Source organism: Pipistrellus hanaki, assembly GCF_964339955.1.
Source record: "Pipistrellus hanaki genome assembly, chromosome: 8".
NCBI classification, from domain to species: domain Eukaryota; kingdom Metazoa; phylum Chordata; class Mammalia; order Chiroptera; family Vespertilionidae; genus Pipistrellus; species Pipistrellus hanaki.
This window is the reverse complement of record NC_140510.1, coordinates 53210136-53230220: the sequence shown is the minus strand read 5'-3', so window position 1 is coordinate 53230220 and position 20085 is coordinate 53210136. Positions and strand designations below refer to the sequence as shown.

Here is a 20085-nt window from a genome sequence, read left to right as displayed (position 1 = left end):
TGGTCTGCATTTATTATTTCTGCTAATAACTCATTTGTGTTTTAAAAAGGTAACAGGGTAGTGACTCATTTCTATACATTTGAGTCATTATGCAGAACCTATCACCCATACTATTGAAAGCTTGGCAAACTGAGTAGCTGCTTCTATTCAAAGTCAGTGTGAGTCATGATTATCTCTATTGCTGTCTAATTCTAAAAGCTCAGAGAGTCAATAGGTTAGCATTTAGGAATTTTCCATTTACTGACATTGATTCAATTCATTCTTGATGGTAGTTCTGCACATTTATTCATAGGCATTACTGGAAGCTTAAGAAAGACTTTAAAAAAAAAAAACCACAACAAAACCAACTACTAATTGAATTTAGTCATGTTGAAACCATGCTTAAAATATGGAAGAAAGCTGGTTAGGATGACTCAGTGCTGAAGCTAAGTTAATGATTTAGTGATGGGATTCAGAGCCTGGGTTTCAGAGCTGCAGAGAAACTAAATCAGTCTCAGCATGCAACTAACTACCGTGTTTCCCCAAAAATAAGACATCCTCTGAAAATAAGACCTAGCGCAACTTTGGGAGAAAGAATTAATATAAGACACTGTCTTATTTTCGGGGAAACAGGGTACCTTTGGACAACTTTCCACTGACTAAAGAATTGTGGATAAGAACATTTTGGCATGTTTTGGAAATAATGGAAACCTCTGAACCACATTCCTTTTTCTCTCCCTTTTTATTGAATTTATCGTGGTGAAGCTGGTTAACAGAAACATACAGGTTTTCAGGTGCACAATACCATAACATACCATCTGTACACCATATTGTGTGTTCACCACCCCAAGTCAAGTCTCACCATTTATCACCCCTACACCCTCCTCCACTCTCCCATATCCCTCTCCCCCCCTCCCCCAAATCCCTACACTGTGGTCTGTGTCCATGAGTTTTTTCTTTTTTTCTCAATCCCTCCACAACCTCCAGCCCCCTTAGCCCTGCTGTCTCCCACCCCGACCACTGTCAGCTTATGCTCTATGGATCTATCTCTATTTCGCTCGATAGTTTATTTTGTTCATTAGATTCCACATATGAGTGAAATCTTATGGTTCTTGTCTTTCTCTGTTTGGCTTATTTCACTCAGCATAATGCTCTCCAGATCCATCCACTGATGTTGCAAATGGTAAGCTCTCCTTCCTTAAAAAACAAACAAACAAACAAACAAACAAACAAAAAAACCACACCTGCGATGTCATATTGATTACTTTTTCTAACCACAACCTCTCTTCCTACGTGATGGTGTGAGCCTGTAAACCCTACAGGCTGGTGTGGCAGGCACCACAGCACACTGCTCCACCACATTGTGCCCTCCAGAACGTGTGGTTGCCTGGGGCTCAGGGCTGATGCACTCTGCTTGCCCTTCCTCTTTGCCTGCTTACAGAATCTCTACTCATCCTTCAAGCCCCTGTCCAACCATCTCTTTCTTGGTCCTCTGACCTCGGAAATTTTATATTAAGGAGGTCTCTTTTTGCAATGTTTATTTAACTACCCACTATGCAAAAGTCATTTCCTTTTATAGTAGATTTGTATGTTGCTCAATTACCCTCATTCAATTGAGCTGTGATGGGTGGGTGTTTGGCTACGAGAGAATCTGTTTTAAATGATTTCCTTTGTTGTTATTGTTGATGTTTTCACAGAATGTCACACATTCCAAGGAAGTTGTTTGCCAGCACTGATGGCTGTCAGAACTTGTAGGAGTGTTAATTGGAGCCAATCAAACTTTAGCTGACCTGCTTCTACACTTCAGTGACAAAGAGGAATGTCTCCTGCTTTATGCAGTAAAAAGCTCAACTCTGACACACGCTGAAGAGTTAGCCAGTTTAGAGAACAATTTTTCATTGCTATTTAAAGCTATAAACTCAGTTTTTTATTCATTCACCTAAGAAAATAAACACTCTGTTGTATTTTATTATTGAATAAGTGGCAAATAAACTTTAAGGCTGACACATTAGACAAGATAACCTAGTTTAAAACCATGAACTGGTTAGAATTTACTTTTTGCCTGTAAGGTAGAAAATATTTTTGATCAAATTGAGAACCATTGAACAAGCGATTCTCAATTGCATTGTCAGTTTTAATATTCCCACTGTACTTATCCTCAGGTATGTAGAATTCTTGAAGTATAATGATAAATATTTCAAGATGAAGCACATATATAAGTATTAGAAAATATTTGGAAACATTGCAAGATATCAGTGAGAATCTGTTTTTAGGTTTTTACAGACAAACATATGAGGAAAAATATATTTTCAGTATAATTTGACTAGGTTTATTTTTAATGTAGTCAAGAAGAGATAGATGTTCTGATCTTTTCCTCAGTTACTGCATTCATCAGAATGGGTTTATTCACTAACGGAACAAACACATTTATAAATAAATTACACCTATTATGAGACACAGATTACAATATTTTCTCTGAGGGAAACGATCACAGCATTGTAGATATATGACATTCAGATGGAGTTGTTAGAGGACTCACTTCACTGAGGAGATGAAGCTGCAGCCGAAGCCTGAGAAATGAGCAACAGGAAAAGCATTTTGGATTAGAGGGAACAGTATATTCAGAAGTGGCAAAAAAGACTGTGAAGTATTTGAGGAACAAAATGCCAGCATGTCTAGTGAGGGATGAGCCTAATAATCAGGGTTTTGAGACAGGGGTATAGGAAGGTGAGAACCAGATAAGGCAGCCTGTTAATATTGTGTATAGTTTACTCACTGAAAAAAATGAGTAAGAAGGCTTCATAAAATAATTGGGATAATGTGCTTTTTTCTTCTCCATTTTGATGAAATATGAATATGATCGTACCTTTCCCAGTCAGCCAGAGGCATCCACCTGCTTCATGCAATGGCAGGGCGTAAGATTAATGTCATCATAGATAAACGTGAAGACAAATAAGAAGCGGGGCTTTGCAGACCTAAATAAAACCTTGAGCCTCTAGTGAGACCGTATTTCTGAAGGCCAGACTTTGTGAACATAAAAAAGTGTTTCCCAAATTCCTGAAGCGCTGCCTAACTTACATGATCCAGGGTCATAGATTTGAATATTGAGTTTAATAAGCTACAAAGGGTACAGAGTAGATGGGGAAAGCATATGGTACCTCTTCGGCCCTGGTGAAATATTGAAAAAGGGACTCCAGATAAAAGGTACTTTATGCCAAAAATCGACAAAGTTTTTTGGCCTCTTACCTCTGAGCTGAAATTACAAAGTTAGGGAGCATGTTTGGTTGAAAATATAAGCTTAAAGCAGTGTATTTTCCCAGTGATTTAGTGAGTTAGCTACAGCAGAATAAAAATGGTGGCATGGTGTGGCCGGTCCCAAGCCTTCTTCAGTGCCTGTGTGGGATGGCGGGCATAAGAAGTCCTGCTTGGCTAGTGGGCAATTCAGAAGTCAGCTGATATGGGGTTAGTATATCTGTCATGAGCCTACCATGCCTATGGCAAGGGGTTAGGGAAGTCAGAAGGTTAACAGCCTTGGTGGAGAGCCAGATGAAAGATGTGACTAAGACTTCAAGTGTCCCGCAGCATCAGTGAAGGCTAAGGTTGGCTCCATCAGAAAGGGATAATCACAGATTGAGCCAACTGAACAACATCAGGCACAGATTTCAGCCGTAGATGTGTACAGGGAGCCAAATGGCCAAAAGACAAGGGACATTGTTGCAGAGGCCAGAGAAAACAAAGAAGAGAGAAGGTACCTGCAAGTTTGGGTTTGAGGCCACCTCTCTTCAGTCACTACAGAGTCATAGAAGCCCATCTTCCTATAAACTCAGATGCCTTTAAAAAAAAAAATATATATATATATATATATATATATATATATATATATATATATATATTATTGATTTTTTTACAGAGAGGAAGAGAGAGGGATAGAGAGTTAGAAACATCAATGAGAGAGAGTCATCGATCAGCTGCCTCTTGCACACCTCCCACTGGGGATGTGCCCGCAACCAAGTACATGCCCTTGACCGGAATCGAACCCGGGACCTTTCAGTCCACAGGCTCTATCCACTGAGCCAAACTGTGGATATGGTTTGGCTCAAACCATATCAGATGCCTTCTTGAAAACACAAACAAACAGTAATTTGGAGGAAACATGAGAGACTGAACAATGATCAGATATGACTGAGATTTTAGAAAAAGAATACACAAAAAGATAATGTGGGCATGTGAGGGAGGAAAATTTTTACTTCTATTCTTTTCGGTTCCTTAGCTGGTCTAATAATCAAATGAACATAAAACAGAATAACAGGTGAGAACAAATGTAATTTTGCACATATGGGGACTGCATAAGAATGTGAAACCTATAGGTAGTCAGGCAAATGAAGCTTATATACTAGTCCTGATCTAAAGAGTAGGGGGTAGGAGCCTAGGGCTTCAAAAAAAGAGAAAAAAATTCACAGGAATATGGCAAGAGCAAATGTTTCATAAACAAATGTTTGGCATGCCATGCAGAGACAATGGGACACAGAGAGGACTTTAACCAATCAGGCTCCTTTTCCTACTACATCTGGCTCATATTCTTTGTAGTTATCTCTGGTGATAGATCTGTTCCAGGAATAGGCTCTCTACTAAATTATTTTTAGGCAGTTAAGAGGGATGTAATAAGAAAAAATTCTGAATCTTTTGCTCTTTAAAAAGAGTCAACCTAAAATAATCCTCATGCCAAGAAGATACATTTTAGGGGGACAAAATTTGCTCCCCTATAATAACTTTGGTCATGTGGTCATTCATTCAATAAATTAAGATTGGGTGTCTCTTATGCACAGGGAATACAACAGACACTAATCCCTATCTTGCTGTAGCTTACATTCCAGTGAAAGTAGTTCCAAGTTGAAGCTGTAGGGGGAAAACAGCTTAGTTAGAAAAAAAAAACAAAGTTCTACAATTTATTTTCACATCTGAATAGTAGCTTGTTATATTTTTAGTCTCTCAACAGTGAGGTTAAAATGGTGGTATGGATGACCTTGTTAAGAAAAACTAAAATGACTACAGAGTTTATTCTTGCTTGGACACTAAATTTAAATAACTTGACATTTTTTCATGGTGCCAGTCATAAAGTCATAAAAATTCAGAGCTGAAAAGGATCTTAGAGGTCATTTGGCCCAACATCTTAGTTTGATTTTTAAGGAAACAAATGGGCAGAGAGCTGAAAATTGCTGCTAGAGCTGGGATTTAATTGTTTGTTCCTTGTCATTAGTCCAGGGCTCTTTGTAATAGAACAGAATTTCCATTCAGATCTTAGAAATATTCATTAATTATTTCACCTCCATATAAGTAGGCCCTTCCTAAGGCTGGCTTTGGGGACGTAACCTACAATGAAATGATATTTAAGTAGTGTTGAGGATTAGAAGAATAGATACCCATTAGAGTGGCTAGTTGCTTCTCCTTCATGGAATAGGAAATGTAGTCCAGAAAGAGCCCAAGTGACTTGGTAGCATGCTGCCCAACAACATGACAACCTATTAAGTAGGGGTAAAAGCTTAGGCTCAGGAATGAGACATCTGGATTCAAATTCTAGCTCCACCACTTATCAACTAACTTTGTAATCAGTTATGAAATATATAGCAGAAAATTTGTTTAAATGAAAAAAAAATATTGAAGGTTGTGAATGACTAACCTTGAAAGGATAGATCAGTTTTAAGTTATCTTTTTAAACAGTGCCACGCTCATTCATGTATATGTAATAGTTTCTGGCCCAGTGATAAAAGGATAGACTTATGGTTGGTCCATCAGAAATAGTTCACACCCTGCCATTCATCTCATGGTAAAGTTGACCAAGTAGTGATTCACTTTACTGATGCAATATGTATAGCTATGTAAAAAAAATTATGGCAATGCCTATATTTTACAGTTTTGGGTTTCATCACATATAATGTGTCAACAAAAGATTTCGAACTACTGAACTAGAGTTTAGGTTAGGAGAGTCTCTAATCATACACAGGGCTTGCTCTTCTCTTGGTGAAAGGTAGAGAGGCAAGAGAGAAAGAAGCAAAAATGTTTACAAATTTTTAAAATATATCATTTGTATATAATGATAAAACCTAAAATACCATCTGATCCTTTTTCCCCCCTGCATTTTCTTCCCACTTCTTCACTTAATTTTAAACCCATTTAAATTATAACTTATGTTATTATATTTAATGACATAATATTGGAACAAAAGAGCATACACTTTGTCTCAGACATATTTGCCTAGACATAGTGTGGTAAAATGATAGCTTATACAGTCATTTTTCAGTTGTTGGGCTGGCATAATATTACATGACTTTTACACCTTTGCATGTGTTGTTGGCACTTATCCTATATAATAAAAGGGTAATATGCAAATAGACCAAAAGCCAGAACAACCGAAAAACCAATCAAAGCGTAATATGCTAATGATATGTTAAGGAGGCTCAACTGCTTGCTATGACATGCGCTGACCACCAGGGGACAGACAGTCAACTGGTTGACCAGTCGCTATGACATGCACTGACTACTAGTGATTAGCTTGCTCCAACTGGTAGGTTAGCTTGCTGCTGGGGTCTGGCTGATCAGAACTGAGTGAGATGGGATGGCACGTCCTGGAGCCCTTCCACAGTCCCTCCCCGGCCCAATTGTGCACCTGTGGGGTCCCTCAGCGTGGCCTGTGCCCTCCCGCAATCTGGGATCCCTCAGGGGATGTTGGAGAGATGGTTTCAGCTGATCCTACAGGCCACTCCCTTTGGGAGAGCACCAGATGCAGGGCTCATGGCTGGCAATTGATTGGGCGTGAGCCCATGGCAGGCACAGTGGGGCCAGGGTGTGTGGGAGCGGCAGGTAGGAGCTGCAAGCAGCATTGGACTACAGTTTTGGCCTGATCCCTGCAGGCAACCCAGAGGGACCCCACACGTGCACAAATTCTGTTAATTTAAGAAATATATTTTTATAATTTCAGCAACCATAGTTGAGATTCTTTCATTTTATTGAATATTGTATTACAGTTGAATAAGGCAAACTTTCTCAATATTAAATTTAAAGTCTCTTTGAGAGAAAATTAATCAAAACATTTATGAAATGTGTGTTTTTCTTTGTGCCAAGAGAATATTTAACATACTGGTATTTTCTCATGGCTCTTTAGGTTCTAAGATTGGGTTTAAATACAGTGCTTGTTGTAAATGGGAATTTAAGCTTTCTACCTTAAGCCTTAAGAACAAAAAGAATATAAACCTAATGTAATCAAAGGTGTTATGGATTTCCTGTAATTAATTGAGGTTCTGCAGCTGATAATTACGCCTCTGAACCTCAAGTTGGATTGCTTACTTTCTTGTCATTTGAACTGTATGTTGGCTAGATATTTACTAGTATTTGTCTTGAGTTCCTTCTATCATACTAATGAAGAAAGCATCTCACTTTTTAAATTCAAAAGTAATCAAAATGAAAGTTAATTTTAAAAAGTTGATTGGCTTATTATTCTCTTGGCTTGTCCCTCCCTCAGGGGTATCTATGTTAACTTAATAGTAATTTAGATAAACCATGAGTCCAGCAATTGAATGCCATCTATTAATGCAAAGCTGCTTTCAGAAGACCTGTGAAGCATGTTATTACTAATATACTTTATTATACAAAGAGAGCTAAAGCATATGGTTATAACAAAGCATTTGCCCCAAAGGCCAGAGTATCAGTTTGCATGTAGATGGTCTTCAGATTTAACATCAGTATCCCACGCATGTCAATCTCTGGTTGGATGCTTATTGATGGTGAAGGGAACATTAATTTAGACATCATGTAAATATGGAATATCTACATAAATATAACATAAAGTTATCTTCTATTTTATTTATAACTCTCTTATTTATAACTTTGTACAATGTGTTTTATTTTAAATATCAGTCATTGTTATCTTTATGCTAATTCCTTTACAAGAAGTAAACTAACCATATATATATATATATATATATTTAAAAATATATATTTTATTGATTTTTTTACAGAGAGGAAGAGAGAGGGATAGAGAGTTAGAAATATTGATGAGAGAGAAACATGCATCAGCTGCCTCTTGCACACCCCCTATTGGGGATGTGCCCGCAACCAAGGTACATGCCCTTGACCCGAATCGAACCCGGGACCTTTCAGTTCACAGCCTGACGCTCTATCCATTGAGCCAAACCGGTTTCGGCGAACTAACTATATTTTGAAATAGTACTTTAGTACCATTAAAGCTTAAAGGAAGATAAAATTCAATTAATATTATAACTTCATTTTACAAACAAGAAAACTGGGGCTCAAATAAGCCAAAAAAATTTCCCACAATGGCCCAGTATATTCATGATGGAACTAGGACTGGAACCCATTTGCTTTATTTTTAGTTCAGAGATCTCTCAGGCTGATTTCATTAGAAAAACAAGAGAAAAGGTGTATATTAGAACTGCTAAAATGTGATTTTTATTAACTTTATTTAATATTTTGGTAATTTTTTCTCCTCCTTTCTCTTTCTTCTGGGAGAGAAGTTATTGTTCCTGTGGGATTAGAGAGTACTAACTACAGATTGAGATCCTATTGGTCATATCCTTCCTCCTTGACATTTGGTTCTTATTTTTATGAATCATTTAACTAAAGGCATGTGTGTTTCTCAGGTGTTTCACCATTTATTACAAGTATAATTAAAAAAAATGCATTTAGTCATGCTTTGAGATGGTTTATTTTATTACATACCAAACCTCTGGCCTGGAATCTCATGACACTGTTGATTGAGTAGAAATTTTGTTAGTGATTCAAATACAGGACTTTCTCCAAAATAAGTTATATTAAAATATGATGATTTGCCTTATCTGTAACTAGAACAAGAGTTCCTTCAGTGTGAGCCTAAGTATTCCAAATAAAACATTTTTAATGTCATTTATTTTCAGCTGTCCACAGCTCTCTCTCTCTCATATCTACTTTCCTTTCTTTTTATTTTTATAAATTCAAATTTGATCATCTAATGTAAAAAAACCTTAGGTTCCAAGGGAGTTTGGGGGACTTAAAAAAAAGTTTGTGTGCATATGTGTGTTTTTCCTTATCTTTTTTTGTAGTGTCCCCTCTTAGCTGGAAAGCCACATTTGAGTACAATTATCTGGGTACAATGTCACTGCTAGAATTGAGCAATTTGCGTGTGTTTTTTTAAACTTTTGTAACTCTGGCCAGCTTCACATGGCCTTCTATCAGTTGAAATGGCATCTCTGACTTCAGCCAAGTGTAGGTTATTAGGTTACGAATGCCAAAAATGATGAGTCGTGCCATACTTTGGGCAGTGTTAGTAAAAGCAAGATTGTAAAATAATTATCATCCCTTTTGAAGCGGAGCCAGCCACACAGCCTGAGCCCGTCTTTCTCCATTAATTTGTATAACAGTCCTTCTTTTCACAGAACAAACTTTCAGAGGGTACTCACATGGGACTGCTGAACCAGCTGCACAACTTTTATTTTGAAAAAAAAAAAAAAAAAAAAAGTTGAGCCTCAGAACAGGCTGTTTTAAAGGCAGGGAGGGACTTGGCTTTTCAGAGCTTGACCAGCATGTGGAAGGAGTGCTCTCATGGCTGCGATAACTTAGGGGGCTCCTACCTGGGTGCCACGGGGGTTGGAAGTCTCCTGTTTGTTTTGTTCTGTCTCCGAGGGTTCCCAGCACCCCTCTCGCCTGTGTCAGAGTGACTCGTGGTGGTTTTTGCACACCCTGCTCTGTGGGGGAGTGCCCCGACGTGCCTGTCTTATGTGGCCTCTATGGACACACTGCTCAGCTGGCAGAGAGCAGGGAAGTTTCTCCCAGCACCCAAAAGGAGAAAGAGGAAACCACTTCTTCCCTCTGGCTCCTCGCAGCACAATAGATCAGCAGAAGCGTCCACAGTCCCTCTCTGGATTTCTGGCGTGGCTTCCAGGAAGAAGTTAAACATCCACCTTTAAATGGATGACCATGTCACAATCAGGAAGAAACATCTCCAAAGACCCATCTTTAGGTAAGTAAGGCTACATCCCAGGTGGCTCAGGGCTATCAGGAGAAACTATTTTTTTCTCCCTCGTTTTAAACTTGGGAATTCTGGCACTCAGCTACCGCAAGGCAATAGAGTATGTGTGTCTAAAGTGTAACTTCGTGCAGACCAAAGGAGTCCTTCTATTTTCTTAAACTCCGTGTACAAGCTCTTATCAACGCAAAACATATTTAAAAACATATTAGCCATTCAAGCACACGAGAGAATAGCCCTGGAAAAAAACTTTTGAAACATTATGCAACCCTCACTGTTTCTAATGGTTGCTCAGCCTTCTACGGGAGCTACTGTGCTTGGTTCTCTCATCTGATTGCCCTCAGAGGTTTCCGTGCTGCCAGTGCTGGAACATTCTGCAGTAATGTGTGTGGGGGGAGACAAATATGAACTTGATAGCTGCCGTTCAAGAGGGTACAGTTTACAGCGAGTTCAGGAGTATTTGTAGAGCAATGAGAGAAACTTTACACTGTGGTGGAATCTCTGGCTGGGATAGATACAGTGCAGCGGACTGAGTTAAGGCTTTCTTTTGTGAGGAGGGACACTTTCTGAGAATGCAGCAATTTCTTCATTGACTCGTTAACACTTGGTTCTTTAGTTACCTGGTATGGTACGTTAGAATTCAGAAATGTGAGTTAAGAATTTTAAAGTAGCCAGGCAATGAGAAAAACAAGTTCTGCCTCTTAAAACAGAAGATTAAAAAGCAAGTTAACTGTATATCAGTTTTGGGCTTCCCCCCAAATAATATCTTAAACGTAGCAGAGATACTACAAGTTAGCAATATTAAACGTTAAAGTCAAGTTGCAGTCACTGGCTTTGATCTGGAATTAAATACAGGATAATAGAAGTTTATGGATGGAATTCCTGCATTCTGTGGTTATATAATGAATAAGAGGGGGGCTTGAAGGAATATAATTATATAAAATGTGGCCATTTTTATGTGTTTATTAAACATTAGTATAGTATTATCAATAGCAACAATATGCTTTATTACTGCTTAAAACAAATCCTTGCTCAAATCCATTTATAACCTTCACTTGAAGATAAATTTTATTGAAATCTATACATGTGGATTTAATATCATAATCTGTGTCGACTTAAATATGCATTTGTAAATTTTATACGGCGATGGCAGTCATAACCAAAAATTCAGAATGACCCCCAGAATGTGCGTCCATCTGCCACATTTCCTGAAAAGTCGTCCCAGTCCTATGTTACTAACTTCTACTTTCTTCCGAGGGCTTGTATGAATTAAAAAAGACGTGACAGGTGCACAGATGATTCCAAATTCAGTCCCACCGAGGTCCCCCTCGAGGTGGGCACCTGCAGACCTACAGGAAGGCAACATTGAGTCGGATAAAATCAGACCCCCTCAGCCAGCACCTTAATGTATTACCCCACCGGAGCTGGTGCGATGGGGCAGGTGGCCCTTCATCCTTATTAGCTCCTGATGAATTATAGGCTTAGGTGCCATTCACTGCGAAACTGCAACTTCACTGTGTTCTTTTTTTTATATAAAAACAGATCCTTTTTGGAAGCTGAGATTTTTTTGCCTAGATAATTTGGGTAAAATTTGGCAAATTCAAATGATCGCTTCATGATCCTGTTGAGTTAGGAGAGAAAGTAGCTACTAAGGAGGACATACTTTCACCAAGCAATTGTTTCAAGCAAGTGGAGAGAGTCCTTGGCTGAAAACAGGCTAAGGCCAGATGAGGGGCTGGCTGGTCTAACACCATGTTGACAGCTGGCTTTGCTTTGATGGAGTCTGATTGTGACGAAGACGAAGGAGGTGGGGGGAGTATTTTAAAGGATTTGAATGACCAGGCACAATTCTTCAGAGACAGTTCGGGGCTGTTCTTCAGTAATAAACGGCATGGGCTTTCTGAAAGCCAGTTGTACTTTTGGGCAAGTTGGGAAGTGGTTTAAGCTTGCCTTTGGCATCTTTGGCCCTTATGCCATGCCTCACTTTGCCAGCCTCCTCTCCCCTTGGGCTCTCTAGACCGTCCAGCCTTTTACACTGAGACATCTTCCTCAGGCCTGCCTTCTGGTCAGAAACCCATGGGCCAGACCTTTCCTTCTCAGCATGTACTTGTTTATGTCCCACTTCCACTTGGTAAGCAAATCTCTGTCTGTTTTGTATGTGCTAGCTACCAGTGTAACAGAAATTTTGTGAAAATAGTATCTTGGCTATTTATAAACAAGTCATTTAACATATCAGTCATTAAACCAGTCAAGGAAAAATTGTGGAGAATATCTGACATTTTGACACCATTCAGATTTCTAAATACAGGCTACTTTCACCTGCAGCGGAACCCACGGCTTTAATTCAGCCCACCTGGCCTTCTCTGATTGACAACAAGTATCGAGAATCTGGGCTATGAAACTGGGGAGGTCAGATAAGAGGGAGGAAAACAAACTGTAGTTGCCCTCCTGTGACCTGTACTCTAACATATACCCAGGTCACGATGGCGCAGGCAGATTGGCGCCGAAAAGGAGGCGACAATAGCAATGGAAGAGTCATATTTCAGCGATGACTCAGTGAATTGAGACAGATAAAAGCAAGATTTTTAAAATTTTAATTTTGAGACTGAATGAATATCAACCTTCCATTAGCATAATTTCCCTAAATGTCATACAGTAAAAGTCATCCTTTAAATGTTAAAAAGTTAGCTGAGAGGTTTTAGAATACATGGTGAATATTGAAATTTCCATGGCTGGGTACGATCCTGGGGAGACTAGGAGGAATTTTACATGTTGTTTAGATTCTGCCTCTAAGAATGTCTGTCCTTCCTACAGTGGTGATTCCAAACTCATCTCACCAGTTAGGATACCAAACCTATATTTTAAAAGTCCTTTGTGGAAATTTTAATATATATTTTTACAACAGGTCTGTGAAGCCAGGAACAAAGTCAAGTTTCCTTTATGGCCAAGGCGGGATTTTATGTGACCTTTCCCATGCATGATCAGGGGGAACATTGGGACCAGTGAGACCACTCAGCCCTGAGCATACATAGTGCATTGACCATGCTTTGTGGTTCTGTCTGCAGACCTTCTGGCAGCTCAGACTGGCACTGAAAAGAGATGATCCCCTGTACTTAAGAGAAACACTTCATGTTTTATAATTTTCCACTATCACAAAATGTATATTAATATATTTTCAACACCACTGAGTTTGCTTTTCACTTAGAAACTAAAATTATGCAGATCCTTAAAATCCAAGATGTTAATCACACTTGATACCTCTAATAGAGACACATTTCTTTAGACTTTAAAAACACCCTTTTCTGTATTACTACAGAGTTTTATTTCTGGTAATCATGATTTATCTCTTTATATAAATAGATTCAACAATTTACGGCACTCTTCGAGTGAAGTACCTTTATAGAACTTCCATAAAACAATCGCTGAAGACACTTTCATATTTCGCATATTCATAGTGCTTAGTGAACTTTTAACATTCCCATGGGATAGATCAACCTTCCACTTGAAACAAGAAATATCTCTTTCTCCTAATAAAATTGCATCAGTGAAAAAAATCTCCTATCTGAATTTCACTGCCATGAAGAGTTTGAGGCTGGGTTTTTTGTTATAATTACCTCCTCCCATTTGAGTTGCTATTTTATCAAATTCTGTAATATGGGCATCATTTCCTGTTTGTTGCATGGAATTCTTTCTAGAGGTAGGTAGGGGAAAAGTGAATTTAAAAAATAAATTGGAACTTTTCTTACATGTTAAACCATATTTAGTGTTCTTTGGAACAACAGCCTTTTGAACCTCTTCAGGGTTCAAAAGTGGATATGTTATTTTTGTGGTGACTTTCCACTGGAATCTGCACTAAAAAGCCATAAATGAAATCATGCAAATAGCCCTCACCAGCCCTGGATTTGAGATCTGGTCTGTGCATCCAGGATCGGAGACAGTGCAAGTCAAATGGCTGCCAGGGCCCAAGAAGGAATGAAAATCATGTTGTCTTCAATGCAGTCAGAACGTGCTGTTTTGTCTCTTTATGCCTTTAAAGAAGTTTTATTTTTACAAGTATCTGTTAGCAGAGGAATTCTGAGTGTGTTTTTGGCAGGCATAGTCTCTTCACACAGAGATGCGGAAAGCAGTGGGATGAAATAAAAAGCCTAGGAAAAAAAAGGCATATCTTGATTTGGTTGGTGGACCTTATAGGGATGACTCGTAACCTTATAGCTGTGTCTGCATTCTCATTTTGGGGTTGTGATCTATGCTTTATAGAGGAAAATTATAAAATACCAATAACATATTTAAAATCTTACACCTGTTGGAGTGTAATCATTTTTATTTATTTCCACATTTAAGTTCAATTTATTAACATCAGTGTCAAAGCTAAACCAGAAGTTGCTAATATGTGGGGGCTATAGCACGTTTCAGATGTTCACATATCAATGGATGAGGTGGAACACCTGACTGACTTTGCGTACTTAGTTTTCTAGGCAAGGTGTTTTGATAGTATTCAGTTATTCAGATGTTCAGACTTTTGTCCTTCAGTGTTTTGAGAACAATAAAAAATTATAAACAAAATGTAAAACATAAAGTCACTTCAAAATTTAAAGAAATTATAATATTGGACATTGGTATTTTTGTCTCATAAATATTTAAAGATTTATGACATTCTTTGACTTAAGCCCCCCTTTTAACACCTTCCTCTCACCAAAAAATATGTACTTTAGACAGATATATATTTAGAACATAGTCATCAGAGTGAAAAGTAATTACATAGAAAAAAATTACATTTGAGGTGATGAAGTAGTATAATGTATTAAACATCTTTTCTTTTTTATGTAATGAATTGCTCATAGGAAAAAGTGCTTTGTAAATAAAATCTGAAATATAATACCAACTGTACTTATAAAAAAATAATACTAGTTTTTGGCTCTAAGGTAAAAGCGATTGTGAATTTGCTTATTAATAAAAGAGAGAGAAAAAAGAAAATGAACTTATCTGCAATGGTTACATAGCCACATACCAGAAATGCAGTGTTGTTTTTTTTAAGAAAATATAAATGATGCTTTTTATGTAAGGGACAATTGATAGAAAAATAATTATATTTAAGTTGTCTCCTCTTGTTATAAAAATGAAAAGTACTTTTAGAACATAGACATAGTGAAATGAATTTGAAGTTAATGACACTATTGGATACAATGCTAGTTAGAAGAAAAATATGTTTTATAACAAACATGGCTATTAAAATTAACCTTCTTGTTATCTAGGTCAAGATGTTAATGCTGCTGGTCAAGAGTCATTCATTGCATGACATAAAGCAAGAAACAGACACAGATTGATCTTTAAAATAGATTACAAAGGTCAAAGCGAAACAACAAACACATATGAATGTAAGGCATATGGTAATGTTTAACATGAAAGAAATAACCAGAAATTGCTATAGCTTTTTTTTTTCAGTTGTGTTAAGAGTAGCTCTAATTTTTAAGTGCCCATTACAAACAGATAAGGTATAATTTGATATATTTTTTAAAAGTCAGGCAGCAAATAATTTACTTCTGCTGGTATTAATTCACACAGAGTCATCACAAATTTAAATTATGTCCAAAAATTATCATCACCACCGCCAGCAGCAGTTAGTATTAATATTAATACTAAAGGCTACCGTTCATCAAAACCTTAGTGTATGTTTTAGTGCAGTTCCATACATATAATCTTCAGAGCAACTCCATGAGGAAGTAGTAAATCCATAATTAATAATTTTTTTTGTTATGGATCCAGGAATAGATTATTATACAGGAAAGTGTCTTTAACTCAGTAGCTATGCACATCTTATTTTGTAAGCTAGGGAAGATCAGTTATCTTGGACATTAGTATGATTTAGAATAGCATTTCCAAGGTTTGTAATGTTTGAGATTAGCAAAATCAAGACTATCTAAGAAAGATGTTCTACTGGGAATAATTTAGTGGTTTATACCATCTGGAAAATTTTATATTTGAAATAATAGCCTGCTACAAAAAGTGTTTAGGTAGAAAGCAATGTAAAATAATAAAAATAAGGTTAAAGATGACCCATAGGTTTGTAGAGATGGAATGAACTTAAAGAAGCCTGCAGTATTTATAAACCCGGTCTCTTCAGTTCTGTCACTAGACATGACGTAATTTTGTTAGTTCTCATGGGAAAGCTCCAGTTTATTTATGTGTTTGATTAAGGCCACTTGGACATGAGATCTAAATGAGGAAAATCCAACATTTCCTGTATTGGGGCTGCTGAAAGTGTATAGGGCAAGTCACAGTGCATTTGAAAGAATAGATGCTCAAGCTTCCAGATTTGTTACCTTTGTAACATCCCAAGCCTGCTCAATTGAAGCCATATATTTTTTTTGTTGTTATAAAGAAGCATTAATTCTGAGTCAAATTGGTGTCCATTTTTTAGTGTTTTGGTGGCTACAGCGTTTAGGATCTTGGGATGTTAATTTTAGAAGTTTACTAAGTAAAAACAGGCATTTAAATATTAATTATATATTTATTAACCAATTATTTATAGGCATCATACTTCATGGGCTTTTAAAATAAAAAATCATCACTTCAGCTTTAAAAACATTAATACTGAATTTGACATTTTTAAGGATCAAAGAGCTTAGAGCAAATTATATAGAACACTGGTAATGCAAAACAGTAGGACTGTTTCTATGTGGCAATTTTTGAGTCCTAATTGAGGAAGGAAAGGAAAATCCCATTAAGTCAAGTCACTTGTAAATTATGTTATTAAATTAAAATTTGGATCATAGTAGGGGCATGTGACAATCTGGGAGCATCTGGTTGTTACATATCTTCTCTAATGAAGGTTCTAACTATTCCAGTGGTGATGTCTTTATAAAGTAGCACAGCAACAACACACACACACACACACACACACACAGAGAGAGAGAGAGAGAGAGAGAGAGAGAGAGAGAGAGAGAGAGAGAGAGAGAGAGAAAGAAAGAAGAAAAAAGAAACTCTTACTAATTTCTGTGGCATTAATTAAGCATTTGTTTCTTATTCCAGTTACCTCCCAATTATTTTTCATTCTGAGATCCCCTATCATTTTTTCTGCTTCTTTTTGACACTTCATTTTAATTACTTGAGAAAGGGGAGCAATTCTATAAAACTGTAAGATTTCTGAGGCTAAAATAAATGTTGAATTCATCATTGTGTTTTCCATAACTTTTGGTAGAATGTGTGTCAGGTGTGTCCATTAACCCAGTCTTCAAACTTAAATGCCTACAGGGACCAGGTCAATATTTAAATGTCTGAAATAGGAGTCCTGGGAACTGTGGTAGATGGGAAACTCAAAGCATTTAGTTTCAATTTTCTTTCAACATATAAAAAACATTTTTAAAAAAAATATATATTTTATTGATTTTTTACAGAGAGGAAGAGAGAGGGATAGAGTTAGAAACACTGATGAGAGAGAAACATAGATCAGCTGCCTCCTGCATGCCCCCTACTGGGGATGTGCCCGCAACCAAGGTACATGCCATTGACGGGAATCGAACCTGAGACCTTTCAGTCCACAGGCCGAAGCTCTATCCACTGAGCCAAACCGGTTTTGGCAAACATTTTTATTTTAACCATTTTAGAGTATACAGTTCAGTGACATTAAGTAAATTCACATTGTTGTGTAACCATCTCCACCATCCATCTCCAGAACTCTTTTCATCTTGCAAAACAAACTTTATATCCATTAAACACTAACTCCATATTTGTTCCATCTCTTGCCCCTGGTAACCACTGCTCCATTTTTAAAATCTATCTATCATCTATCTATCTATCTATTTATCTATCTATCTATCTATCTATCTATCATCTATCTATCTATCATCTATCTATCACCTATCTTAATCATCTTTCATACTTCTCTCAGGTTTGTCAATCATAACATTTTGTCATATTTAACAGTAAAAAAATAATCAATTCCTGGAAACCCCCACATATATCATCCTACTCTCATTCCTATTTATCCTTCTCTAACCATTCTCCAGAATTTAGTGTTTATCTTCCCACATAAGTTTTTACTACAGTGCTCTATTTTCTGTCTCTATGACTACGCTGAGTACCTCTTAAATCTCAGTCCATTTGGGCTACTATAACAAAATACCATAGACTAGGAAGCTTATAAATAACAGAAATTTATTTCTCAAGGTGCTGGAAATCTGAGATCAAGAAGCCAGCCGATTAGGTGTCTGTTGAGACCTGGTTTCCTGGTTCGTAGATGGCTCTTTCTGTTGTGTCCTCATATAGTAGAAAGGCCAGGGGAACTCTCTGGGGTCTCTTTCATAAAGGTCACTAATCCACTTATAAGGGCTCCACCCTAATGACCTAATCATCTTCCAATGGCTTTATCTCCAGATACCATCACATTTGTATATTGTATTATTTGATCACCACCTCAAGTCAAGTCTAGTTTCACATATTTAAAACTGCTGAAAGATTAAACAAAATCCAGCTTAGTTGGTCCATGTAATGGCCACCCTCCATTTTCAGCATGAATCATGGCCAGTAAATCTTGACTGAAATTCCTGGCAGCAGCATCCAAAAGGATTACTAGAGGGATGAGTACTTGGTTCTTATTTCTAATATTAAAGAATAAAAAACAAACCACACAACATATTCTATAACACACTTGTACTGAATATAATTTTGTAGTGGTAAAAGAATAGATGAATAAATATGTAATTGTTGAATGAATAAAATGCATTAATGTTACATCCAAATTGAATAATTCCAGAAACAGGGAATGCAAGGTCTATAGCCTGTTCCAACTTTGAACAACTATGACTTGTTAGAAAGGAGTTTCTGAAATGGAATTCTGTCTTCCAATCAATACAACTTTTCCCCCCCCTCTCTTAGTGGAACTGGAATGAGAAGGATACAAACTCTTTCACAGGTCTGCCTTTCAAACACTGAAAACAATTATATCAGCTATAGCTGTTTATAAATCTCCTTAAAACATAGTGGCTTAAAACAACAAGAGTCTACAGATCAGCTGAGTGGTTCTGTGATCTGTGCCAAACTTTGTTGATCTCAATGGGCTTTCTCAACTGTGGCTGGATCATGGGTTGGCTGGTCTAGGAAGACCTTGGTTACATGACTTGGGTTTCTTCCATGTACAGTAGGTCCTCAGGTTTCGTTGGAGATCTGTTCCTATGGCATAACGTAATGTGATTTTCACTGTAAGTCAGAACCCACCTACATAAGCACTGACATTATTCACATGGAGCAAATACATAGCAGTAATGAAGTGAAACAGTAAAAAATAAAAAATTAAAAAAAAAATTAAAAGAAAGATAACAATTCCTGACCTTTATTTGTGGTAAATCCTATTATATAAAAAGCCATCACAACTGAAACAATCAGACAGCAGGCTGTGTGGGGCCACAAGGCCAGTAGGGGGGTTAGTGAGAGATGACCAAATGACTGAAATGCAGGCTGTGTGGGGTGACCGGGTCGGCAGTGAGGTTAGTGAGGGACAACCAAACAACTGAATAGCAGGCTGCATGGGCGACCAGGCCAGCAGGGTCGCAGTTGGGGGTGACCAGGCCAGCAGGTGGGGGGGGGCAATGAGGGGTGACCAGGCTGGCAGGGGGGCAGTAAGGGGCAACCAGGCCGGCATGGAGGGTATTTGAGGGTGAACACACTGGCATGGGAGGGAAGTTGGGGGCCACCAGGCCAGCAGGGGGGTGCAGTTAGGGGCAATCAGGCTGGCAGGCAGAGGTGGTTAGGGGTGATCAGGCTGGCAGGGGGTCAGTTAGGGGTGATCAGGCAGGCAGGCAGGCAGATGAGCAGTTAGGAGCTAGCAGTCCCTGATTGGAGAGGATGCAAGCTGGGCTGAGGGGAATTCCCCCCCCCTCCCCCGTGCATGAATTTCGTGCACCAGACCTCTGGAAAATAATAAAAAACATAAAGCACATATGTACATATGTCAAAATGACAGAACTTTTTAAATATATATAAGTGGGAGATGGCGACGTAACCACGAAATGACGTACTTCGAGTCTGATGTAACCCGAGGACTGCCTGTATCGCTCATAGCCTTCCAGCAGGCTAACTTGGACATGTTCTCAGCT

The 20085-nt window shown here is 37.9% G+C and overlaps 1 protein-coding gene across 4 annotated transcripts in view; it reads left to right on the top strand.

Moving 5' to 3' along the window:
- Positions 1-20085, top strand: part of PDE1A (phosphodiesterase 1A) — a 228859-nt gene that overhangs the window by 42508 nt on the left and 166266 nt on the right. The window contains exon 1 of one of the 4 annotated variants that reach the window (XM_084892605.1): positions 9428-9988. The exons of 2 other annotated variants lie outside the window; for them this stretch is intronic. In XM_084892605.1, coding sequence (XP_084748731.1) covers positions 9936-9988 — 53 coding nt within the window. In that variant the 5' untranslated portion in view covers positions 9428-9935. Of the gene's footprint in view, positions 1-9427; positions 9989-20085 lie in introns of those variants that run through there. One more of the 4 variants, XM_084892604.1, reaches the window with a different exon arrangement.